Source organism: Macrotis lagotis, chromosome 8, assembly GCF_037893015.1.
Source record: "Macrotis lagotis isolate mMagLag1 chromosome 8, bilby.v1.9.chrom.fasta, whole genome shotgun sequence".
In the NCBI taxonomy this organism is placed as follows: domain Eukaryota; kingdom Metazoa; phylum Chordata; class Mammalia; order Peramelemorphia; family Peramelidae; genus Macrotis; species Macrotis lagotis.
In genome coordinates this window covers 138,773,111-138,798,980 of record NC_133665.1, presented here as the reverse complement: position 1 = coordinate 138,798,980, position 25,870 = coordinate 138,773,111, and the positions used below count along the sequence as shown (strand labels likewise).

The following is a 25,870-nucleotide window of genomic DNA, read 5'->3' as shown; positions in this document are numbered from 1 at the left end:
GACTAGTTGCTTTAAAGTTAAAGGTTTATATACACTCTGAAGGATCAACTCCTATTTGCTGCTTTAAATGTGCATGTGTCTAATTTCTCAATCCCTTCAAATTTTCATACTTCAGAAGATTCACAGTTTATGTTTGTAGTATTTACTTTGGAAACATAGCTGTGGTTCAAAACTACTAGCTCTTCAGTAATTCCATAGCATTTACTTGGTATCAAATGTGAGCACTTGAAATTGAGTCCAGAGCCCTCTTATTTTTAGAAGCATTTTAGAAGCATCAATTTTCTTATGGGGCTGGGGAGTAAGTAAGGGAGACAGAGCTAACATTTTTGAAAGAAGACTGATTTGAGAGTAGGCCACCCTAAGGCTCACATGGTCTCCGAAAAGAAAGAGATGGCATATATCATATTGACACCTCATCTCTTCTACAGCATAAACTGAATCTGCCCAGGAAGAATGCTGGACTTTGCTTCTCTCACCTGGAAAGATCGGAGCACACTGACATATTTCCTTTTTCAAAAGCCAGTGTGCCAGCTATTGTAATAGCATCTGTCACTCACCTCAGCCACCTGCTGTGTCTCCACTATCTGCTGAGCCAGCACCTCCATATTTGTTGCCATGGTGAAGCAAGATCATTAGAGAACCTGTTTGGAAAGATGCCAGCAACTTCCATCAGGCAAGAAGAAATTAGGCTAGTTGAAAATTATTAATAATCAAAATTAATCTCTGGCATAATGTAATGTGAATTTACCCTCTTCTGGTGACATGGCAGCAGGCAAGCAGTATAATATGCTTACTGCACATCTGGGGATACTGTTCATTAGTAAAATCTTCTTCAATTATCTACAAGACTTAAAAAAAATCCAAAAAACAAAAAAAACCCAAAGACAAAACCAGATCAACAAAAACATTCCAAGTAAAAAGAAAAGACTTCCTGTCTAACTATGGGGGGAAAATAAATTTGAAACTGTAACTGCTAGTGCAACTTGTAAGATGCTTGAGGTGGTTCCCAGTTTTGTTTACCTCTTAGTCAGGTAGATATCACACCTTAGAGGGCAGCTCCTATAACAGGTGCTGAATAAGAAGGTGGCTATGTGAGACAGGCTTGAGATCAGCTCTGGATATGGAGCCATTAGGCTCAGATCTACTTCTGGTATTAATGTTACTGCAAAGGTAAAATCCTCCAGGCAAGCTGATACATTTTGTTGTTAGGCATAAATGTAAAGGGCTATCACTAACAGAAAAGAAACAAATATAAAAAATAGTCAGAGCAACAAAACATTAACAGTTTAAAAGCATGCTTAAGAATAGGGTCCTAGGGGCGGCTAGGTGGCATAGTGGATAAAGCACCGGCCTTGGAGTCAGGAGTACCTGGGTTCAAATCTGAGTACCTGGGTTCAAATCTGGTCTCAGACACTTAATAATTACCTAGCTGTGTGGCCTTGGGCAAGCCACTTAACCCTTGCAAAAAAACTAAAAAAAAAATAGGGTCCTAAGGAAGTTAATTGTTTTAAAAAGCCTTCCCTTAAAAATGAAAACTGTGGGATTTAGCTAGTTTGCTACTGATGAAAAGCTGGATTTAGACTCATCATTTTCAACAGCATGCATATTTAGATGCTTGCTTCTCAAGAAGAGTTCATAATGTGTAGAATGTTCTGGTGTGTCACTTAGTCCAATACCTAGCTGCTAATAGGAGTCTACATGAAAACAGGGCACTCCTTGTAACCACAACATTACAGCTTCACTATAACACTATCCACAAAAGCGGTTATCCAGATGTTCCATGATGGGGCTTAGTACTAGCAATAATGGTAGAAGAGATGTCCTGAATTACATAATGAGTTAATGGTAAGGCAAGGCCTTGAATCCAGGGCTCCTGACTCTTAGTCGTCCTTTTCTAGGTATTCATTTTCCCGGTTTGATGGTAAATTTAGCATCACAGAAAGACTCTAGTACAATTTATTCTTATATACATATATACGTAAATGATATGCAGTGTATACTGTACAGTGTAGTACACATACTACAAACTGACTTTTTTTTCCCTACATTTTTAGTTACCTGGAATATTTAGGTAGGTAAACCTATAGAGTCCTAACAATATTTATAATCATTATTCTTTCTTCCTGACATTCTTTTGGCCTCAACCTTGTTTCCAAAAGCAAACAAAAATCACTTTAAATGTATCACTGCCAGGAAAAGCCGCAGAATTATTCTCCTCCAAGTCAAATGTTATAAAGGGGTGTGTGTGTGTTTGTGTGTGTGTGTGTGTGTGTGTGTGTGTATGTGTGTGTGTGTATATGACCACTATTTGCAAAAGTCCTGTGAAGCAGAAATTTAACCTTTTCTCCTGAAAGGGTAAATAAAAGTCCTCCAAATAATACAAATGGATAAATGCTACTATGATTTGTTTTATACAATGTGCTAAAAAATCCTGTCTTGCTTGACATAGTAACCACTAATTTTTTCACTTTTGGAGGATCAGCACTGTTGCTGCTCCTAAAAACAGCAATTTGCTAGAGGAAATGTGAAAGTAAAAAAACTATTTGCATAAAGAGTTTAAAGAACAGTACCAGAAATTCTTCTTGTCATTTGAAAAAGTTGCTTAGCTGACTAGAATTAAATGCTACAATCAAGGGTAGGATTTTATGACCATTCAGATAATTTCTTCTGTAATAATACTTTGATGAACAAACAACTGATCCTATAAATTAGATGCTATTAACTGCAAGGTGCTAAAGGAGGAAACATAACTTGGCTGGTCCACACCAGTCATTGTGGCTATTATGATTTTTTAAACTGTTTCCTAAAAAACAAACAAACAAAAGCAGTGGCTGCCCAAAAGGGCTAGGGCTTCTCCCTTTGTAGCCAAATCTCTAAATCCTTTAGGAAAAACTAATTCCTATAAAACTCAAGGCTACAAGAGCCCAGTTAAGGAGATCATGAGATGTCACTTTATTAAAAGATGACTTTAGAAAATTTTCATAGATCACTAGTAAAAATATCAATTTTCAGATAAATTCAAAAAAGATAAACGAAGAAACGTTCCAAGACATATTAATAGTCGTGTCCAGTTTCGACTAATTAAAATAATTCAATATTACACTATAGCAGACTTTTAAATACATGTACTAGTAGAATAACATGTCAAACATGCCAAAATACTGTGTTATCCAATATTTGTGTATTTTCATATATGAAAGTTGATAAGCTAGCATATGTCTTGGACAAGATGGAATGATTTCAGGAACTAGAGATGTTTACCCCTGGTGAAGACTAAGAAACCAATATTTAAAAGGCTCTAGTGGAAAAGTGAGTAGCTTTGTACTGGATAGTTACTTAAAGGTAGAACCAAAAACTGGTATCTTATTGTCTGATGCTCTCTCTCTCTCTCTCTCTCTCTCTCTCTCTCATTTTTTTAAAAGATTTTTCAAGGCAATGGGGTTAAGTGGCTTGCCCAAGGCCATATGGCTAGGTAATTATTAAGTGTTTGAGGCCGAATTTGAACTCAGGTTCTCCTGACTCCAGGGCCAGTGCTCTATCCACTGTGCCACCTAGCCACCCCAATCTTGTTATCTCTTATACTTTCTGTTTCTTCCTTAAGGATATGATTTCTCTCTCATCACATTCCATTTGGATCAATGTATACCATGGAAACAACATAAAGACTGGCAAAATGCCTTCTGTGGGGGATGGGGACTAAAATTAGGGGGGAAATTGTTAAATAAATAAATCTTTAAAAAAAAAAAGGTAGAACCAGTCAGTATGTAGCAAGTATTGGGGATCCAAAGTTTTCGATCAAAATAAGAATGAGCTTTCTAACATCGAGGCTGTGAAACTGGCAGTCTCATTAGGTGAGATCTCCTGTTACTAAGGATGATATACAGAGGCTAAAGGATCGTCTGTAATAATAAATAATAAATAAGAGATTCCTTCCATCATTTCCCATATTACTCAATTGAAATATGAGCTGAAGTTTTTACTAGTGCCATGAGCTGCTGGTGCTTTTATTCTCTTAAGGTTTTCTTGTATCATCATCATCATCATCATCATCACCAGCATCAGCATCATCAAAACTAGGCATTCCTATCTTACTAAGGCTCCAAGGTAAGGGACTACTTACTAGGGTGATCCCTCTACTTATCAGTCAAATGTACCTAGGATCAGCTTGGTCCACAGTGGCTGAGAATTCAGTCAATAAACATTTATTCATCACCTACATGTGTCTGGGGACACATGAAAGATCTTACAATATAATTGGGTAAACAACATACAAATACATACAAAGGAAATTCTACAGAGGGTAAACAGGAAATAATTAACAAGAAGAAAGGTGCTGGAATTGAAAATTTCCTGGTGGGTCATAAAGGAAACCAGGGAGGTCAACAGTTGAAGGAGAGGAGGGGGAAAAGTTTCAGCATGGGGACAGCCAGGAGACCAGTGTGACTAAATCAGTTTTGTTGGGGAGTTCAGTTATAGAACTGGGAAAGATAGGAGAAGCCAAATAACAAAGGGCTCTAAATGCCAATCAGAGCAATTTTTGTTTGCTCCCAAGGAAATAAGGAAGTGCCATGATCAGTGTATTTTAGGAAAATACTTTAGCGACTGAATGGAGGATGGTTTGGGGTGGGAGAGGCAGGCAAACACACTATCAATATTGATGTAATTCAAGTGGAGGGCATTAGTACTCTGCCAGGGTGGGGGCAGGGTCAGAAGAATAAAGAGGAGAAAGTGGCAGGTCTTGGTAAAAGCTTAAAACAAATGGGATGAGAGTATTGAGGAATCTGATATGACTACTAATTTGTGAGCCTGAAGGCCTGAAAGGAAGGTGAAGAGGGTTGAAAGAGAAAGATAATGAGCTTTGGATAGGTTTAGTTTAAGATCTACATTGGAGGGGGCAGCTAGGTGGTGCAGTGGATAGAGCACTGGCCCTGGAGTCAGGAGTACCTGGGTTCAAATCTGGTCTCAGACATTTAATGATTACCTAGTTGTGTGGCCTTGGGCAAGCCACTTAACCTTGTCTGCCTTGCAAAAACCTAAAAAAAAAGAGATCTCCATTGGACACCCAATTCAAGTACACCAAGGGAAGCAGTATAGAGGACCCAGGAGATCTATGAGCCTCAGTCTCCTCTGCAGTTGGGACAACAGGTCTGTGACCCCTTGCCTGGCTTCTCTATTTGCTTTGCACACACATATACACAAAATATCTTTTTAAATATACAAATGTCCATTTAGTGTGTGCACTCTTCTATTAGAATATAAGCTCACAAAGGTCCAGTGTCTGGCACACACAGATGGTCCAATTGCTTGTTGGACTAGATTTCCAATTGCTTGTTGGACTAGATGATCTTTCTCTAGTCTTCCCATTAGAAAATGTGCATACATGACTAAAGTAAACCATCATTTTGACTTCCTGTCCAGACCCTTCCCTTTAGTTTCAGCTTCTTTTTAATCTCACTAATAGCTAGATGAATCACCAACAACTAAATTCCTAAGTTCTATTTTGAACATTTTTTTTCTGGTTAACTCTTTTATAGTGATATCAATTTTCAACCTACTCAAACATGTTTGAAACCTTAGCTCCACCTTTGCCTCCCCGCCTCCCCACCAATTCACTTGCAATCAGTTCTTAAATCCCATAGGATAAAACTCTGAAGTATTTTTTGCACACATCCCCTTCTTTCTACATTATCACGAAAGTTCAGAGTTGGACAACACAGCAGAGGCCCTACCTAGAGAACTGTCATAAATGTTTTTTTTTTTTGCCATTTCTAACCTCTCTCCTTTCTATTTTTCCTTGAGCATAGATCTGATTCTCTCATCCTCATTAAGTCTCCTCAAGGCCCTTCACACCAGCAAACAAAACTCCAACCTAGTCTAGCATTCACAGTTCCAGGCAGACCAGGCCTTTCTTCCTGTGGCCCTGCTCTGAGTTCACCCAAACATCTTCCCTTACCAGACTAGTCTATCTGGACTTCCTCCCTCTCCATCTGAAATGCCTTTCCTTCCAACTCTGTATGGAGATATCTACCTCCTCTTTCCCGAGGCCTTACCTCATCATCTCAGCTAACGGGCCCTCTCCTTACTTTTTGATCCTATAGCCCAGATAGCATGGAGCACTGACATGACATTTCTACAGATGTGATTTATCAAATTCAATTCAAAAACATTTATTAAGTGCTTACTGTGTCCTGGGGATCATAAGACATAAATACTGCTGATGCTTTGAGTCTTGAGGAACTTACTAGCTAATGGAAGGAAATAACTACCAAAAAAAAGAATCATGAAAGAAATGCAAAGGGAAGAGCTCAACTAATTGTTTGTAAGTCTTGAGATATACAAGATATACTTTCTGAATTATGCTGAAGTATCTAAGACATGTTTGTACATGTTGAGTGATACATATTTAATGAATTTAACAAAGAAATTATTCTATGTATTTGCACATGTAATAAAAACAACAAAAACAATGTTCTAAAGGCAATGTTTTTCAGTCAAGATCTTTTCAGTAGAAATTATATTTATGTTATACACTTTTGTTATTCTGTTATGACAATAATCATCTCATTCTACAGCTACATATTAATATGACAGTAATTTTACAGTTTAAATATAAAATAAAAAAGGAATCTACTGATATAACTGAATGGAGAACAATATGTACTAAATTAACAAAATTTAAATCATTTCATAGTTAAATTAACCTAGTAATAGGAAAAAAAGGATCACAGTAAAAATGGTAATAAGTCAAAAAAGTCTGCTAACACAAAAGTAAAAATTGACTTCAATGCACAAGACAGGACAAAGCAGGGTTTTATTTTATTTATTTCACATTGAATTCCTTCATCTAAGAAAACAACAACCAAAAATAACCAACCAAATCATTTTAGGAACATTTTCTTTGCAAAATTATCTCAATTGGACTTCTCTCTTCTCTCCCTTAGAGCCACCTTCTACTAATAAAGCATAAATCACTTTCTTCCCAAGGATTACCCATAGGAACAAGCTGACCTTTTCCCACAATGATTATGAATAATACTGATTTCACTGGTGACTCTTCTGTTTCAAACATCAGTCATAGGAATTGATAATAGCAACCTCTAAAAGTAGTTTATTAAGTAGGAAGATGCATCATAAAAACGATTTAAAAAAGTAAAACTGCTATTTGTAATACATCAACAAAGATGTTTAAATGGTATTAACTGAGTAAAATACAATATTTCCCACAGTATTTCTCAATTCTTTCTTTTTAAAAATGTTACATGGCAAACATCATCTTATTTCCTCTTCTTCAAAGGGATCAGGATATAATCATAAAACAAAACATGATTGTCAAGGGGTATGATGAAAGAATCTGGAGTTTTTACTGCCTGGAAAATATGGACAGAGGAGTTTCAAAATAAGGAGAGGCAGAGTTGGAAGGCAGTTTCTCTAGAGAGACACAGGTAGTTCTGGTTAAGGGTGACAGACACTTTTCTTAATTAAGCCCCCTAAGATATAAATACTTTAATTGAACTCTTCTTAATTCTATACAGCAGACTTTCAAATAACATTTTTGCAGAAAAGAGTTTATAGGTTCTCTTAAATTATTCTGGCAGCTATGTAAAAGGAACAGAGTTGAAAATCACCCAACAAATTATCAACCCTCATTCCCTAGCCTTCCATGATCACATTTAATATTACCCTATTAAACTTGACACCAAAAATGCAAAAAAAAAATCAATATAGGCTACACAATAATGCAAAAAGAAATTAAATTGTGGGAGAAGCCCATCTCAGGAATATGATGACTGTCTTTCCCCGAAAGATCCACATGTGAATGATCAAGGATAGGCTTTTCCAGTACCAACTTTCTTCCACATACACAGAAGTTCTTGGGCCAATCCAGCTGGAAAGGCTTTCAAATAAGGTTAGGTAATACACGCCATAGTGTGGATGGAGGAACAGTCTAATCAAGTTCAGAGATTCAAGTTACAAGGTTTGGTGAAAAACTTTTCAGTCACAACTCCAAAACACTGTTGCTAAGATGTGGATGGGGTAGATGGGACACTGTGCTCTGCAAGAGTGGAGAGAATATCTTACCTACATTCATGAAGATATAAATATATTTGTATAGACCAAAAAAAAAAAAAACCAGTTGTGAAGTATATTTATCTATATTAAAACATTTGGATTTAGTACCTAACCTCCCCATTATGAGTCAATTTTGTCATCAGAAAAGACTTAGATATTTATTCATCAAAAATCCATTGTATAGATATTTCATGAGAAGTAAACTAATAGTCTGGTAAAAGACTGTTATCTCTGTATAAAATCTGATCACCTTCAGCAAATAACTGTTTCACTAACACTCTTTTCAATTGATACACCAAGATATTGATTTGAATGAAAATTAAATTGTAGCAATGAGATTTTAAAAGGTAAGCAAAAGAATGATGTAAGCAAGGGCTCATTTTTAATTTTTTATTCATTTTGAATGTGAATATAAAAAGACAAAAAGGACCCCACATTTCCATGTAAACAACACAACATAAAGACAGGATTCAATATGAAACCATGAATTTCCATTTCATTTAAAAAAAATCTTATGTAATATTTACATTGTTTTCAAAGCTACCCAGCTTATCTATGCTTCCTTCTAAGTTCTTTTGTTCTGTTTGTACTTTTATTTTTTCTCTCTCCCTTCCAATCCCACCCTAGAGAAGGCTACAACTAAACACATGTGTGTGTTTTTACATACATACATATATATATATATATATATATATATCTAGCATATGATACATACTTCTATTTATTGCTTCTTTCTCTGGAGGTAGACAGCACCTTCATAAATCCTTTGAAAATGGTTTCATTATTTGTGATACTCAAGATGAATCAGCCAAAGTTGTTCTTAGAACAAAATTTCTGTTACCTTGTGAAATGTTTACTTTGGTATTATTCATTTCACTTTTCATTATTTCATGCAAGTTTTCTTATTTTTCTAAACTCAACCAGCTTGTCATTTCTTATGGCACAGATATATTCCATCACAATTATATAACATAACTTGTTTAGCCATTCCCAATTGAAAGGCAATCTGATAAATGCAAGATGATATCTCAAAGCTTTAATATGCATATCTCCAATCAATAATGATTTAAACCATTTCTTCATGTAATTATAGTTTTGATATAACCAATTATCAACTGAATGACTTTTTATAAATTTGACAAGGTTCTTTACATATTTGAGAAATGAGACTTTATCTGAGAGATTGTCTATGAAACTGATTTTCTCAATTTTCTGCTTTTCTTCTCTAATCTTGGTTACATTGGTTTTATTTATACATACATTTTCTAAGTCAATATAACCAAAATTATCTATTTTACACCTCACAATGCTCTCTATCATCTTATTTATAAATTATTTTCATACCCATAAGTCTGCTGGGTAATATATTCCTTGTTTTTCTAATTTTCTGGTGATATCTTTATTTATATCTTGGTCATGTATCCATTTTGTCCTTGTCTTGGTAAATGGTTTAAGATAATGGTCTATGCCCAATGTTTCCAGCTTACCCAATAATTTTCACCAATTCTTACTGGTGTTATTGGGAGTTGTAATCCCCCAAACTTAAATATTTACATTTGTCAAACTCAAAGTTGCTATCATCATTTACTACTGTGTATGTCTAACCTTTTGCACTATTTCCTAGCCAGTAGCAGATTGTTTTGGAGAGTTTTCATAAATAACTCTTGTAACTTTTCACCGGAACATTGCAAGTCTTAGGGATGACGGAACCTCTGAGAATACAGTCCAACACTTGCCTGCTTTATAGTTGAGGACCTTTGGCCCAATAAGGTGAAATGACTTGTCAGTGGTCATCATAATACACTAAGAGGAGCCCAAAAGTTTAATACTAATCTTCCTCAAGTGTAGGTCTGCTCTCCTACCTCCACCTTCCTGAGTTAAATCTACATCTTTAAGATATATCATTATCATCCAGTAGTAGTAAAAGACCAGAAGCCATATATAAATTCATTATGTAAGCTACAGTTAGTAAAAACCCACTATACTCAAGGCAGTAGCTAAATGTTGTTATAAGACATGACCTCTATCTAATAGAGCTTCAAACTCTAAAAGAACTCTAGCATATCTCCACCCCCACCATTGCATTTTATTTTTCCCAATTACATGAAGATAGTTTTCAACATTCAGTTTTATAAGATTTTGAGTTCCACATTTTTCTCCCTCCCTCCATTTCCCCCAAATAACCTGATGGAGGTTATATACATGTATAATCATATTAAACATATTTCCGTATTAGTCGTGTTGTGAAAAAAATCAGAAAAGGGAAAAAAAACCACATGAAAGGAAAAACAAGAAACTGAAAATAGTACATAGAGCATATCTTCTTAGAACACTTTAGCTGTTCAAGTAAATAGTACTGTAATGATTTAACCAGGTTTTACTTGGCTCATGCCATGTGTGTGGCACATGGTTAAGAGATTATAATTATGGTAACATAGGTTCCTGAAGGAGAAATAAGTATTGTTTAGCATTTTGTCATTATGAGTTTCACAGAAAAACTATTTCAACTCTGTAGAGAAGATTTGTAATAGTCCCGTTTTATAGTATATGATAAAAATGATAGCAAGCATTTATCTAAGAGCTCTGAGACTTGTCATGCAACCTATGAGGTCAGAACTATTATTACTCCACTTTACAGATGAAAAAAGTGAGGCTTAAAGAGTTTTTGAGACTATGAAGCATCTGAGGCAGTTTTCAAATTCAGGTCTTAGTGACAAGTACGGTATTTTTCCACTAGGCCACCTAGTTACTTTCAGTGTACCTTACTATTAATCAAGGAAATATAGCCTCCCATGTCACAAGAAGAAAGGAAGGATTAAGTTTACAACTATTATAACACATACACCTTTGAAACATCTTTGAAACAGGGATACCGGATCAGTGGTCCAATCTGGGGGCCAGCTCCCAGCTCCCAAAGCCCTTCTATATTTTTCTTCCTCTGTTTAGCATTGCTATCTCAGACTCCACAGTCTCTAATAACAATAAACAAGTCCTGAGACAAGGAAACCCCTGTCTTCACTGATGGCAACCAATGAACAAGTCCTTACAATTGCAGGGAACTGATTTAAGTCATTCAATATACAGAAGCCTCTGTGTTGTTCATATTTAGGAAGGAAAGGTTTGCACTTAAATACCATTATGTATCCTTTTGCCTTTTTCTACTCTATACAAGAATATTTTGTACTAAGAAATTGGTTTACTTTTTTTTTTTAAGGAAAGTTGTGATCAGCATCTTATAGAAACTGTTAAAAAAATGAGGAAACCTAGTTCAACATAAACTTCAGATGAATAGTGGGTGGGTGTGTAGGTTGCAACATACAATAAAGTACTGTGTGAGAAAGGTATGGATGGAAAATGAAGAAATGAATGATTGATATTGCTTCTATGATATTCATTAAGAGATTCAGGAAGACTCTCCCATTATACTGATAGACTGGACAAGGACTTTTTCAGATGTAAAAGTAGACAGGAGTGGTGACCTAATAGAACACATACCCACAATGATGAGAATAAAAGTAATATTAATAGCTGACAGGTATACATACTTTTAGTTTGCAAAATTCTTTACATCTATTACTTCATTTGAGCCTCATGATAAGCCTGTGAAGTAAATAGAAATCCTAAATATTATTAGTATGAGCACTCGGTTCCCCTTGGCTCCCCCCACAGCCCAGCTGCACCAATGGCTTGCTGTTTCTCATACACTCCTCATCTCTGGGTCTTTAACTAGGCCCTCTTCATCACTTGGGACCCTTGGTGTTTTACAAGGTTCAGCTCAAATGCCACCTTCTCTGGAGTTCTCTCAAATGTTCTCTCCATTCCATTGATGCTTATTCTGCACCTGCACCCACCTGCAGTCAGCCAATCAACACTGATAAGTACCTGTTGTGAGCCAAGCCCTGTCCTTAGCCCTGAGGATATACAAAGAAAGGTAAAAGTGGTTCCATGCTCTTGAGTAGATGATAATCTAATGGGGTAGATAACATGCAAGCTACTCTATAAAAGGTTAATTGGAGATAATCAATAGGCAGGAGAATTACAGGGGAATTGAGGCTTCTGTGGAGGACACTCTTAACCTGGGAAGCCAGGAAGCAGAGATGAGGAGGGAGAGATTTTTCAGGCTTGGCGATACTCAATGAAAAATGCTTTGCGTCAAGATATGAGTATTCTCTTCAAGGAACTGCAAGGATGGAAGAATACCTAAGTAGGAGTGTAAGGTAGAAGAAGAATGGAAAGGACAGGGGCAGGTTATAAAGGTTTCTGAATGCCCTTTATACAAGACTAACTGAGAGCCAATGGAATTGGTTGAATAGGGGAATGATCTAGGAGCCAGATCCAAGCATTGGGATTGATGACTGGAATGGAGGCTAGACTCAGAGAGGAGAGATTTGTAGCAGACTGACCATCCAGCAGACTAGGTGAGTAGGGCCTGCACCAGAGTAAAAAAGTATCAGAGAAGAGGGCAGAGATTAGAAATATTATGAAGGTAAAATCAACAGGCCTTGGCAGCAGTTTAGATATTGTAGAGTAAGGAGTTTAAATTTTGAGCCAAGGTAGTACCCTCAAAAGTAATGGGGAAGTTAGAAGGAAATTCTGCTTTGGACATTGCTAAGTTTAAGATGTTGCTGAAATATCCTAGAGATAGATATCCAATAGACACTTGAAGATGGGATTCTGAAAGTCAACGGAGACATTAGGACTGGACACATAGCTTTAAGAATCATTGGTATAAAGATGATCTATGGAACCTGATGAGATCACTAAGTGAAAATAGTACAGAGGGAAAAGAAAGACAGCCCAGGACAGAATCTCCCAGGCTAGCATAATGTCTGGCATAAAATAGACACTTAAAGGTCACACAGTACAAGTCTGAAGGAAGATTTGAATTCAGGACTTTTCTGATTCCAACTTCAGTACTCTCTACCATCATCCATACTGCCTCTCAAGCAAAAAATTAGACCTGATACTCATACCACTTTCAGATTTTACAGTATCTCCTATAGTAAAAGATCCATTGAAGAGTCTGATTGGTGAAAAAGGTTTAGAAGACCAGACTGCTCACTGACTATTTTGCTCAGTGTCTTTTTTGAGAACTTCCAGATATGAAATTGTATAATTTCAAATACTGTGACTGTTAGTGCCCTTTCATAATTTTTCTTTATATTAAATATAGAGTAATGTATAATAGCCAGTAAGAGGAAAAGAGGAAACTTGACAATTTTTGTATTTGAAATCTTAGGATATTTTATTTGCTATGTTCAACAGATTTAAAAAAAATGCTAAAAATTGGATAAGATCTTCAGTATTTATCATGTCTAACTCTTTTATGAGGAAACTGAAGCTTAGCTAATTCTCTTAACCACCTCTAAATCCAATTACTTTAATCATAATTGTATAATTTGAAAATCTGGTTTATGTAACCAGAGTTATAATACTGGAATGGTTATTCCTGTTTGTATTGTGGGAGGCATTACATGGCTATTAGTTTATAGACTGATGGTTTATAGACCCTTGATAAAAATAATTTATGAACTAAAATACCAAGTGAAGAGGATGCAGAAGATATTTAAAATATATAGGTACTTCATAAAGACAACCTATGACCCATTATCAAAGCAATCGCAGGATTCCCTATGAATCTTCCAATCTCACCCTCTGAACAAGTAAATCCTCTTTCAGATCCTGTTTCAAACTCAAACTTTGATATCTGCCTTCCACACCTTGCTTTTTAACTTTAGGTTAAGCCAGAATTAAAGAATGATTACAAGTCTGCCAAGCCAGCTAGTAACCAATATTTCCTTCCTTCATACTTAACTTTTTTTTTAAATCATAGCCTTTAATCAAAGATGAACTTTTTTCATGATGAACTCACTCATGAAAAGTGAAATGAACAGAACCAGGAGAACATTGTACACAGTAATTAATATTGTAAGGATAATCAATTTAGCTACTCTGATCAAGAAAATGATCCAAGATAATTCCAAAGGGGCCATGGTGAAAAAAAAATTCTATCCATCTTTAGAGAGAGAACTGATGACTTCTGAAAGTTGAAATAAACTATGCTTTTTAAAAAACTATTTTTATTGCTTTGTATTTTTTTGTAACATGCCTAATATGGAAAGATGTTTTGCATGACTTCACAAGTGTAAAAGATATCACATTACTTGCCTTCTTAAGGAGGAGCAGGAGAAAAGGAGAAAATCTGGAACTCAAAACTTTAAAAATGACTTTTTTTTTTATATATACAATTGGGAAATATTTACCAAAACAGATATATTTCTTTTAAAAAGAAGAAAATAACCCTTGGGACAAGCTATATTTTTAACATTTTGCTCAAATCTCCTAAGGTTTTCTAGGGACACCCAAAAACCTGTCAAAAACCAAAAGGATTGGGACAGCTAGGTGGCGTAGTGGATAAAGCACCAGCCTTGGAGTCAGGAGTACCTGGGTTCAAATCTGGTCTCAGACACTTAATAATTACCTAGCTGTGTGGCCTTGGGCAAGCCACTTAACCCTGTTTGCCTTGCAAAAACCTAAAAAAAAAATACCAAAAGGATTTACAACTACTAGGAACCTCAGAGATGATCTAATACAGGAGTTCTCAATTTAAATATTTTTTAAAAAAATATTTTGAAATACTATTATTTCAATATAATTGGTTTCTTCTGTAATCCTGTGTTTTATTTCATGTTTTTAGAAATATTATGAGAAGGGATGAAACTGTCAAACCAGTCTATGACAAATAAAAAGGTTAAGAACTGTGATAGATCACAGATTCAACCTCCTTTGGTTTTACAGATAAAGCAACAAGTAAAAGTGACTCGCAGAGTGACACAATATGAGTTATCAGCAGAGGAGAGGCAGAGAATCCAGCTCTTGTGATTTAAACCACATAAAGCTACTGTTTTTGCATGGAAAAACTTGAGTCACAAATGTTTCTAAATATAACCAATGCTTAAACTTATATGATCAGTGTTAGTTACCTTTGTTTGCCTATCAATTTTTGAAGATGAATAGTTGTTCATAAACACCAAAACCATTGTGAATAGTTGTTCTAATAATTACATAAACTGCCTTGCCTTAAAAATAGGTTCAGTTAGTCAAAAAACCAACCTTGAATAATTCACAACTGGATTGTAGGAAAATTAATAAAATATTACAAGTTTCACTTTGATTTACAATTTATCAAAACCAAGATTTGTACTCTGTCAATTCAACAAAAATGTTTTATTTACTAGACTGTCTTTTAAAGAACTTCTATTTTCTTATACATAAAAACTTTGTATAGTCATTAGATTTTTTTTTTTTTGGCAAGGCAATGGGGTTAAGTGACTAGTCATTAGATTTTGTATGATGACATGCAAAAAGAAAAAGAAAATCCAGTTAGTAAACCCAAGGGGCAACAAAAATGTGCATACCCTTTGATCCAGCAATGCCACTACTGGCTCTGCACCCTGAAGAGATGATGAAAAAGGGTAAAAACATCACTTGTACAAAAATATTCATAGCAGCCCTGTTTGTGGTGGTAAAGAATTGGAAATCAAGTAAATGCCCTTGAACTGGGAAATGGCTTAGCAAACTGTGGTATATGTATGTCATGGAACACTACTGTTCTATTAGAAACCAGGAGGGACAGGATTTCAGGGAAGCCTGGAGGGATTTGCATGAACTGATGCTGAGTGAGATGAGCAGAACCAGAAAAACACTGTACACCCTAACAGCAACATGGAGGTGATGGACTTGCTCATTCCATCAGGGCAACAATCAGGGACAATTTGGGGCTGTCTGCAATGGAGAATACCATCTGTAGCCAGAGAAACAACTGTGGAGTTTGAACAATGTCCAAAAACTATTCCCTTTAATTTAGGGGGAAAAAAACCTGATATCTTATTGTCTGATCTTGTTATCTCTTATACTTTATGTTTCTTCCTTAAGGATATGATTTCTCTCTCTCATCACACTCAATTTGGATCAATGTACAACATGGAAACAATGTAAAAGACTGACATATTGCTTTCTGTGGGGGGTGGGGGGAGGGAAGTAAGATTGAGGGAAAAATTGTAAAACTCAAAATAAACAAAATCTTTAATAAAAAAATAGGTCAAAAAAAGAAAAATACAGTTAAAGTAACAAAAAACCAATATTGCTTTAGACCAATAAGGACAAAATCTGTATCTGTGTATTCTCTAACAATGTGCTCTTTAGTACTTGAAGTAAAAACAACCTTTAATGATTTGGGAACCAATCACAATTATTCAAACAACAAAGATTAGGATTGAAGGGAGAGAGGGAGATGACACATTGATGTACCTTATCCAGTTACTCTGTCACAGGACTTTGTAGACCAATCATACAAAAAGTCACAACAGTCATGACTGCTCTTTTCTCTTGTGGCTTTAAGGTTTTATTTTTCTTGTGCTCTGACCCCATAAGATGGAAAAATCAAATTCAGACATTTAAGAAATATGCACTCATATGGTATTTTGTTTTTATAATAGATTTGTTTTCATAATTTATATACTAATATTAAATTTGTACACTTGTTTCTTGATATCTTGCATGAAATGAAGAAAGTACAATTATAAATATGTTGACCAAATTTGTTTATGGAGGGTATCTTGACCACCCTCTGACTCTGAGAAGGTCAAGGTCATTTCTCAAATCTAGCTGATTTATGTAACATATACAATATGTGAGCTTTAAAATATTCGACAAAACAGAATTGAGTAATTTTATGTCAATTCATTAAGGACCAGTAATTGTGCTATAATCCATGATAAATGATGGGTTTATTCCTCTAAGAACCGCTCCTCTCCCTCCTTATATAATCATAATAACAGGTCATATAGTCTAACTTCCTCAAGTTAAAGACAAAGAAACAAGTTCAGAGGGGTGATTTAGCCACAGCCCCAGGTAGCAGACTGGATACTCTCCATTGCTCTACTCTGCCTTTCAATTGGACTGACTTACTTACAATGGACAGTAAAACGATTCTGGTATGTCCTATTATTTACCAGTAGAGAGTAGTTAATCCTGAGAAAGCAAAACTGGGAACAGGGCCTATCTGTGTGGACATCTCTTCATCTACAAATGACTCTGACCAGACTCAAGATTTAAGAGGTCAGACTTCCTGGCTTGGCAGCTTGCTGTGTAGAGCAGCATTTATAGTGATGCTCTGGAGATTAAGCCTTGACATCTACCCTCATTTCAGGTCATCCCTCTTATCAAGGCCAATTCCTCTATATGTATTCTTGTCTCCACTTCATCCCCTCCATCTTCTCCTTCAGACTCACCTCACAATTATTCCCATTCTCACGCTTATCTTCAATCTCTTCCTCTCTTATTTGTTGCTACCTTATTACTTACACACTCAAGTCTTTCCCATTCTTATGGCCCTTTCTGTCTTCTCTTTTAAACACTGCCAATTCCTCTAAGGAAAAAAAGAGCTGTCTCCACACATTGGTTACTTTCCCTTCTACACAGTTCCACCCCTTTAAAGACTAGCTTCTGATCTCATACCTCAACTGAAAAAATGCTCTCCATAATTACCACCAATTTCTTAATTGCCATTTCTCAATGGCTATTCTTGATTTCTTTGTAGCATCTGACAAGGGAAATCCATTGCTTTTCTGATTTTCTGACCTTCACACCTCGTACATGAAGATTTTCCTAATTTTAATTCACATCTTCCGTTATTTCTATTTGATACTTTATATAGCTTATTTGTAGTTGTTTGCATATTGTCCTCATTAGATTGAGAGAAGGGGCTGTATTTTATCTTTCTTTCTGTTCGAAGTGAGTAGCACCAGTGCCTTTCACATAATGTTTACAGATTGACTTGCTGGTTTCTCTTCTCTGAGTTTTTGTGATATTCTTTCCTGGTTATCCTCCTGTTTAGCTGTTCCTTCCCAGTCTCCTTTGATCTGGTTAATCATCCATAGCATGCTCCCCCATTGTGAGTATATCCTATGTGTATCTTAAGCTCCTCTTCCTTCTCTACACTCTCTCCCTGGTGATCTCAAGCCCTTTGAGTTTAAGATCATGCTATTTCTCTAACTGCCTATTGAACATCCCAAATAAGATGTGCCCCATTGACATCTCAAGTTCCTATTTCCTCCCTAAGTCTATACTCCCTTCAAATTCCCTTGTTTCAGATAAAGGCACCACAGTTCTTGCTTGCAAACTCCCTATAATCACCAATTCTTCACTCTTCTTCAACCTCTCCTATGCAAGCTGTCAATCTGGTTAAATCTGCTTCCCTCCACATCTTTTACAACCATATCCTTCTCTCTGCTCGCATAGCTATTATCCTAGTTCAAGTTTCATTTCCTCTTACCTAGACTTCTCAATAACCTTCTAACTGGATTCTCTATTTTCAGTCTCTTTCAAATTCAATTTATATTCCAGTTGACAAAGTGATTTTTATAAAGTGCACACTCTAATGGTTCTTCACTACCTGGTCCTAGCCTACTCTTCCCAGTTAAGTTGTCCTTGCTATTCTTCACATCTTGTCTCCAATTTTCATATAATTGTACTGGATGTTCCTATACTTGGAACATGCTCCCTCCTCATTTCTCTTAGAATTTAGAATTGTTTTCTTACTCAGTTCAAATACTACCTTCCTTGCAAAAGCTACCATTTGGCTATATTTCTAGCCCTACCACCCCAGTGCCACATATATTTATATCCTGTATCTGTAGGTGTGATTATTTAATGAAATCATTCAAGTGGATGAATAAGGGACTACCAAAGGAATTTTGCTTTTCTTTCTTTCATTAGCAGTCTTTGAGACAAGCATCTTTATGCTTGTTAATTTTTTTTAAGGTTTTTGCAAGGCAAACAGGTTAAGTGGCTTGCCCAAGGCCACACAGCTAGGTAATTATTAAGTGTCTCAGGCCAAATTTGAACTCAGGTCCTCCTGACTCCAGAGCCGGTGCTCTATCCACTGCACCACCTAGCTGCCCCTATGCTTGTTAATTTCAACGATCATTTTTATGCTTCCAGAATTCTAGGACCTCGATCCAAATTCTAATCTCTAAGGAAGACAGGGTAGTGTGATGGAATAGAGTGCTAGATGAACCTAAACCTCAGTTTCATCTGTATAATGGGGATAACAATCCGCAGTATCTAACTCACAAAATTGTTGATTGTCTCAAATGTGAGAATACATGTGTTTTGCCAACTTTAAATGTCAGTCATCTTATTGTTATTATAACTTATTTTATAAGTTTTAATTTAAACAAGCCAACTTTACTTAGTGCTTAATTATTTTTCCTCAGTGACAAAAATATACATTTATTATTAGGTCGCATTATTTAAGATTATATCTCTATTAAATCTATAATGGAAAGATTTGCCTTATTTATATCATATTGACTTAATTTGTTACAACCATTTACTCCTAATATCCTTCATAAATATTTCAATTATATAAATATATATATATATATATATATATATATATAAAAATACTTAAATATAACTGTCCTACCCCATAGAATTACAGAATGTTAAAGCCAGTAAAAGTCATCTAGTTAAACATGTTCATAAATACAAATCAAACAATTTGGTCGCAATCACCACTACAGTTCAGAGCTAGGCCTAGAAACCCTCATTCTCCATTTGGTTCCTTATCTATCCAATTTTACTTTTTATCATCAGACAAATGAATAATAGCACAGCAACCAGAATGACTCCAATCATATTTCTTATAAAGCTGTTGTCTAAATAGCAAGCAATAAAGTGCAGATAAAAAAACTGTTCAGTGGTTATGTTTCTCTTTTAGATCAAGCCTGTAATTTCACTAGTGAAGAAACTCCCTTTTACAATGCCACTGGTATCTACTCTATAACTTAGAGCCTTAGAGAGCTGCTGAAGGGAAACTTTAGAACAGTGTTTCAGAGATGAAACTTAAATCCAAGTCTTCTAGGCTTGTAGGCCAGTTTTTATAAACTATGACAACACTCAATCTTATGGTAAAGATCAAAAGAAAATAAATATAAAGTGCTTTGCAAAGGGTAAAGCAATATGTTAGCTATCGTTAGTAGGGCAGCTAGATGGGGCAGTGGGTAGAGCACTGGCCTTGGAGTCAAGAGGATAGGAGTTCAAATACAGTCTCAAACATTTACTAATTGTGTGACCTTGGGCAAATCATTTAACACTGATTGCCTCACATCCAGGGCTATCTCCAGCCATCCTGATTCATATCTGACCACTGCATCCAGATGACAGCCCCCCCCCCCTTCCTCAAATCCAAATTATGTGCTTGTCATGGCCTCTCCTCCCTGATGTCCTGGTCTTCTTTGAGAATGAAGGACAACCAGTAGTAGTAGTAGTAGTAGTAGTAGTAGTAGTAGTAGTAGTAGTAGTAGTATCAAAAATCAATGACAAGTAAAATCAGATATTCAGCCTACCCTACTCCTCCACTATGATATATCATAATGATTATATCCATGTGGATACTTTGAACTCTCAAGGGTTCAATACTGCTGTCATTTAGCAAAATGTCCTAGTCCTAGACAATTGCTGTGGTCACAAAGTTCATCCTGTGCCTAAAGAGGTGAAGAAATCTTAGGCTGGTCTTGACTTGATTACAGTCTGTCACTGGGGCTGTACTGAATTATTGACCAATGTTTCTTGCAATACTAGCTTTTATTTCTATAGTGTTATTTTTTTCTGTGATAGAGAGGAATATCTTTCCACAACAATGATCTCTTTAAAAAAACAAACAAACAAACCCAAAACCCTAAGAGGTAGGGAGTTCCCAATTGCTGCACAGAAGAGCAAAATGTCAGAAGTCTAGCTTTTTTTTTTAACCTCAAATCAGATGGTGCTTTAGTGTATAAAGTTATTGGCTGTCCAAGAGCTGGTACAAACTACACAATCACAAATTTGAAGTGGGATGGGAGCAAATTAGAGGTCTTCGACACAACCCCCTCATTTTAGAGGTTAAAGGACCCAACCAGGGTCACACAGGTAGATGGTGGGGCATGTTGGGGTTTGAGGCTAGTTCCTGGCCTCCAAGTCCCTGCTCATGGCCCTCTGCCAGGCTGCCTGGGAGGCTGAACCCTGGAAAAGACTTGTCAGGGCAGCTCTGGAGAAGGAGCGACCGACTGACCAGCATCCAGGGAACCCGGCAGCACGGGCACGGCTCATCTGCAATGTCCCGATCCAAGAACCTCACCTTGTGAGATGAACAAAGTCAAAGGAGGGAGGCGCAGTGGACGGAGCCCCGGCCCTGGAGCCAGGAGGACCTGGGTTCAAATCCAGCCTCAGACCCTTAATAATGACCTGGCCGTGTGGCCTTGGCCAAGCCACTTAACCCCATTTGCCTCGCATAAACCTAAAAAAAAAGAAAACCAAGGGAAGGCTGGGTGAGGTCTATTTTGGTCTCCTTCAGGAGCCACAAGCGCATGAGGAGCCACTGGCGGCGCCCACGCGTGGACGGGCCCCGCAGGGTCTCGGAGGGCCTGGACCCGCACCCAGGCCTGGCTTCCCCGGACACCGCGGCCCGGCCCGGAGGCGGAGGCCCGAGGCCGGCCCGGCCCGGCCCGGAGGGGGCTCCCCGGCAGCGGCCGCCCCCGCCCCAGACTGGGGGCGCCGCCCCGGGCCGGCGCGCGGAGCGCACGCAGCGGCAGCGGCGGCGAAGGCTGCGCCGGGCCTCCCGGGAGGCCGCTCGGGAAGGGCGGGGCCCCGACTGCGCGCGCAGCGCACGTCACGCGCCCCGCCCCCACGCGCCCCGCGCTGCCCCCGGCACGTTCCGTCCCACGCGGTGCGGAGCGCCAGAACGCCGCCCCCCCCCGGCCGCGAGCCCCTCGCTCGACCCGCCCACCCCCCCCCCGCCTGGACCAATCAGCCGCGCCCAGGGCGGGGGAGCGAGGGCCACCGGCCGCTCCTCTCCTCCGCGCGGGCCGCCATTGGCTCGCAGCGCTGCCCGTCACCGCGCCTCCCTCCCGCTTCTCCCCGCGGGCGGCGCGCCTCTCCCGCCCTTCAGAAAGCCGCGGCGGGGCCGCCTCCCCCCGGGCCGGGCCCAGGCGGGGGAGCGCGTCGGGGACGAGCGGGAGGGGGGCCGCGAGCGGGAGGGGGCGGGGACCGCGCCCCCCAGAAGCCATCTCCGCCGAGGACAAGATGGCGGCGCTGGCGGAGGGCCAACTGTGAGGCGGAGCCGCGGCCATTCCCCCGGCGGCGCCCACCCCCCCCCCGCGCGCCGCGCCGGCCCGGCCCGGCCGCGGCGGCGCCCTCCGGCGGGTCCGGGCCCGGCCCGGCCGCCCAGGCCCCGAGCGGCGCCCGCCCGGCGCGGCCCGGCCCGGCCCACTATGCAAAGCGGCGGCCGCCGCCCGCCCGTCCGCCCGCCCCGTGGCAAAGGTAAAGGGGTCGGGTTCAACCGCCGCCGTCGCCGCCTCCGCCTTCCAGCGCGGGGCGGCCCCGGCCGAGAGCCCTCCCCTGCCCGCGCCGCCGCCGGCGGCCTCGGCCCCGACCGTTTACCTCAGGATTTGGCGCCAAAGCGGCTTCGAATCTGACCCCGAAGCTGGTCCCGTGTCTGCGGCGGCGGCGGCGGCGGGCGACGCGGGGCCGGGGGGCCGCTTCCCGCGGGCGGCGCCGGGGGGAGCAGGTGGTCCTGGGCGCGGGGGCCGGGCCGCCGCGGGGCAGCGCCGGGGCGGGGGGCGGAGGCCGGGCCGAGGCTCGGGGCGGGGGGGGGGGGTTTGTTATTGTTTTTGTCGGCGAGAGGTCAGAGTTCGTGACCCCGCTGCCGCCGCCGCCGCCGCCCGCGCGCTGGGAGGAGGAGGCCGAGTGTTCTGCTTCCTCCGGCGCCGCCAGCCTCGCTCCGGCCGCGGGGGGCGGGCGAGCACGCGATTGGCTGAGGCGCGCACACACTCGCCCCGGAACGTTCCGGCGCCGCCGCTCCATCCGGCCGGACGGCTCGGGCGTGGACGCGCCTCCTCCCGCGGCGGCGGCGGCGGCGGCGGCGGGGCCCGGCGCGGTGAGTGGGCCCGGGGACGCGCGGGGCCTGCCCGGCCCCTCTGCCCACGGGGCGGGCCTGGCCGCGGTGCCGGCCGGCGGCGCCCGGGGTACGGCCTCCCTGGTCGTCCCCGGCACCGGGTAGCCGCCGGGGAGGGAACACCGGCCCCCCCCCCCCGGGCAGCTCCCCGAGGAGAAGGTGCCCACCTGGAGTGGCGGGGCTCCGTCCGTCGTGGATCACGGGCCCATCCAGTTCTGAAGCAGCTTAATGTCCACTATGGCAGAGCTTAGTCCAGCCTCGAATTAACCAGAATCTGAAGCTAGCCTCAGGGTTTGGTTTTTTGTGGGGGGTTTTCAAACTTTGAAATGTAATTGATTTTTTTTTTGATGTTTTATTTTTAGGTTAGGCTCACCCTTTGTAGATGAACACTTTTTAGTTCTTTTCTATTCCTTTTAATGAATCTTTTTTTTTAGATTTTTCAAGGCAAATGGGATTAAAGTGGCTTGCCCAAGGCCACATGGCTATGTAATTTTTAAGTGTCTGAGGTCGGATTTGAACTCAGGTACTACTGACTCCAAGGCCGGGTTAATGAATCTTGTGTGACAGTTACTGTTATTTGATTAATTTCTCATCTAGTTAAATATTTCCAACTGAAAAAATAGTAAGGTTGCATTTTAATTACTCCAAACTTGAGTTTATTTTTTGAGACTGACCTCTCTGCTATCAGTCACTTGCCCCAACCCTCTGAATCTAGAATCTCATCTGTACAAATTGAAACTTGATTGAAGTTTGAATAACTTAAGATATTATGAATGCTAATTAATTACAATTTTTTTTTCTAGTCCCTCTGGTTGAAGATGGCGTACATTGAAGAAAAAGTCAACTGTGTTCTCTGGTTAGCAGAACTCAAGTCTACAACTGCAGTAAGAAGAAAATTTGCCTCCCATTATAAGAGGGAAGCTCCTCATAGAAATTTAATTAACAACTGGATGAAAAAATTCAAGGAAACTGGCTCAATTCTCGACAAGCCTAGATCGGGGAGACGCCGAGCGAGCGATGAGACTGTAGCTGAAATTGAGAAGGCATTTGAACAGAATCCCCAAAAGTCAGTTCGCCGGGTGTCTGCTGAATTGAACATTCCAAAGACCACTGTGCATAGGATACTATCTGTGAAGCTGCACAAGTATGCTTACAAGGTGACAACTGTTCAGATGCTGCAAGAAGATGATTACTACTCAAGGTTAGACTTCTGTCAAATGATGAAATCGAAAATTGAAAATTCCAGTGACTTTCTGGACAAATTGACCTTTTCTGATGCAGCCACCTTCCACATAAGTGGCATGGTGAACCGTCATAATTGCCGTATTTGGGGTACAGAAAAGCCTCAGGAAGTCTGGCAAGATGAGACAGATTCCTCAAAAGTTAATGTTTGGTGTGCCATCAGGAAGTCTTGCATTATCGGCCCCTTCTTCTTTGAAGATTCTCCAGTAAGTGGCGAATCATACTTAGCAATGCTTCAGAATTTTTTTGTTCCTGAACTGCAGAGGTTACACCTGTTAAATAGCACCATCTTTCAACATGATGGCCCCTCCTGTTATCATGCCTTGCCTGTGCAACAGTTTCTGGATGACACTTTCTCAGATCAGTGGATCGGTAGAGGAGGTCCTCTCGATTGGCCACCTCTGTCACCAGATCTGTCTCCACTGGACTTTTTCTTGTGGGGTTATGTCAAAACCGTTGTATACGCGTCAAAACCATGTTCTTTGGATGATTTGAAGGCGAGGATCACAAATGCGATTCTCTCAGTCACTGAGCAGCAATTGATGAAAGTTTTTACAAAGTTTGAAAATCGATTAGAGCAGTGTGTAACACAAGATGGTGGTTATATTGAATTTTAATAAGGAGCATTGATATTTTAAAATTGTAAATAATTACTTTTCAGTTTTTTTGTGAGTTTGTGGTATACATACATATATATGTGTATGTATATATATATATACATATACATACATACATACATACATACATACATACGTACTTCTGAAGCTATTAAAGCTGAAAGCAGCACTAAGGTTTCTGGGACAACCTTGTATAATATAGCTCTATTGCATGATGATTCAGCCTGTACTTGCTGACCCTATGTCAGTGAATTTATTTATCTACCTTAACTTCACAATTGTATCTTAGATCTGCCTACCTTGGGACAAAGTAGACAAATCCTTTTTTTGTTCCACTTTTAAAATATTTACAGACCCTTATTGTGTGTTTATAAGTTATTTTTATTGTGTAGTTTTAGATTAGCTTTCTAAAGGGCTGAACATTGAAATACATTTCTGTACTGTTTTATGTATCTTAATAGGTAAAAACTAAAGCATATTTTATTTTGAGTCGAGTATTTAAATATTGTGATTTCTTATTCTTTGTGAAGATGGTTTGCATATGTGTATATTATTGATATGTAGATGTAATAAAATTATAGCCTTCCTGTTTGTTTCCTCAATAAACTTTAAGAAATTCAGTGTTAACCAACTTCTTATATAAAAATATGGTGTTGTCTGTTTGTCTGGGTCTTTGTTCATTCTTAGTTCCCTTTTTTGTTCAATATATTAAAATGGACCATCAAAAGCTTTAAGGAGTCTTGAAGAATACACTTTTTCCACTAAGGTTGTTTGTAAGTACAAAAATTCATTTAAAGGTTCAACATGTTTTCTTTGAACAAATCCTGGTTACTTGGCAGCAGTTTCCTGACTGCTCCATCAGCTTAGCTGAAAATTAGCATTTCACGTGTAAAGCCGCATAGTGAGCTCTGTCCCATTGAAGCAGGTAGAGCTCATTTCCTTG

At 39.5% G+C, this 25,870-nt stretch overlaps 2 protein-coding genes across 5 annotated transcripts in view; one reads left to right on the top strand and one right to left on the bottom strand.

Moving 5' to 3' along the window:
- Nucleotides 1-22,687, bottom strand: part of NR2C2 (nuclear receptor subfamily 2 group C member 2) — a 137,649-nt gene extending 114,962 nt beyond the window's left edge. For 2 of the 4 annotated variants that reach the window (XR_012470984.1, XM_074198483.1), the window contains exons 1-2: nucleotides 22,555-22,631; nucleotides 558-641 (exon numbers count right to left, since the gene is read on the bottom strand). Coding sequence is in view for 2 of the 4 variants with exons in the window: in XM_074198483.1 (XP_074054584.1) it covers nucleotides 558-617 (60 nt within the window). In the remaining 2 variants the exon portion in view is untranslated. Of the gene's footprint in view, nucleotides 1-557; nucleotides 21,517-22,554 lie in introns of those variants that run through there. The other 2 variants (XM_074198487.1, XM_074198484.1) reach the window with 2 other exon arrangements.
- On the top strand, nucleotides 21,060-25,026 carry LOC141496547 (uncharacterized). The gene is made up of 5 exons (XM_074199040.1): nucleotides 21,060-21,256; nucleotides 21,470-22,223; nucleotides 22,483-22,681; nucleotides 22,803-23,050; nucleotides 23,872-25,026. The coding sequence occupies exons 1-5, from the start codon at nucleotides 21,060-21,062 to the stop codon at nucleotides 24,925-24,927; spliced, it is 2,454 nt and encodes an 817-aa protein (XP_074055141.1). The 3' UTR covers nucleotides 24,928-25,026.
- The last annotated feature ends 844 nt before the right edge of the window (nucleotides 25,027-25,870 follow it).

Excerpts from the sequence above, each read along its gene's own strand:
- LOC141496547 (XM_074199040.1), top strand. The coding sequence starts at position 21,060 with ATGTTGGGGTTTGAGGCTAGTTCCTGGCCTCCAAGTCCCTGCTCATGG. Across the intron at positions 21,257-21,469 it reads CGATCCAAGAACCTCACCTT|GAGCCACAAGCGCATGAGGA; the intron begins GTGAGATGAACA and ends GGTCTCCTTCAG. Across the intron at positions 23,051-23,871 it reads CGGCGGCGGGGCCCGGCGCG|TCCCTCTGGTTGAAGATGGC; the intron begins GTGAGTGGGCCC and ends TTTTTTTTCTAG.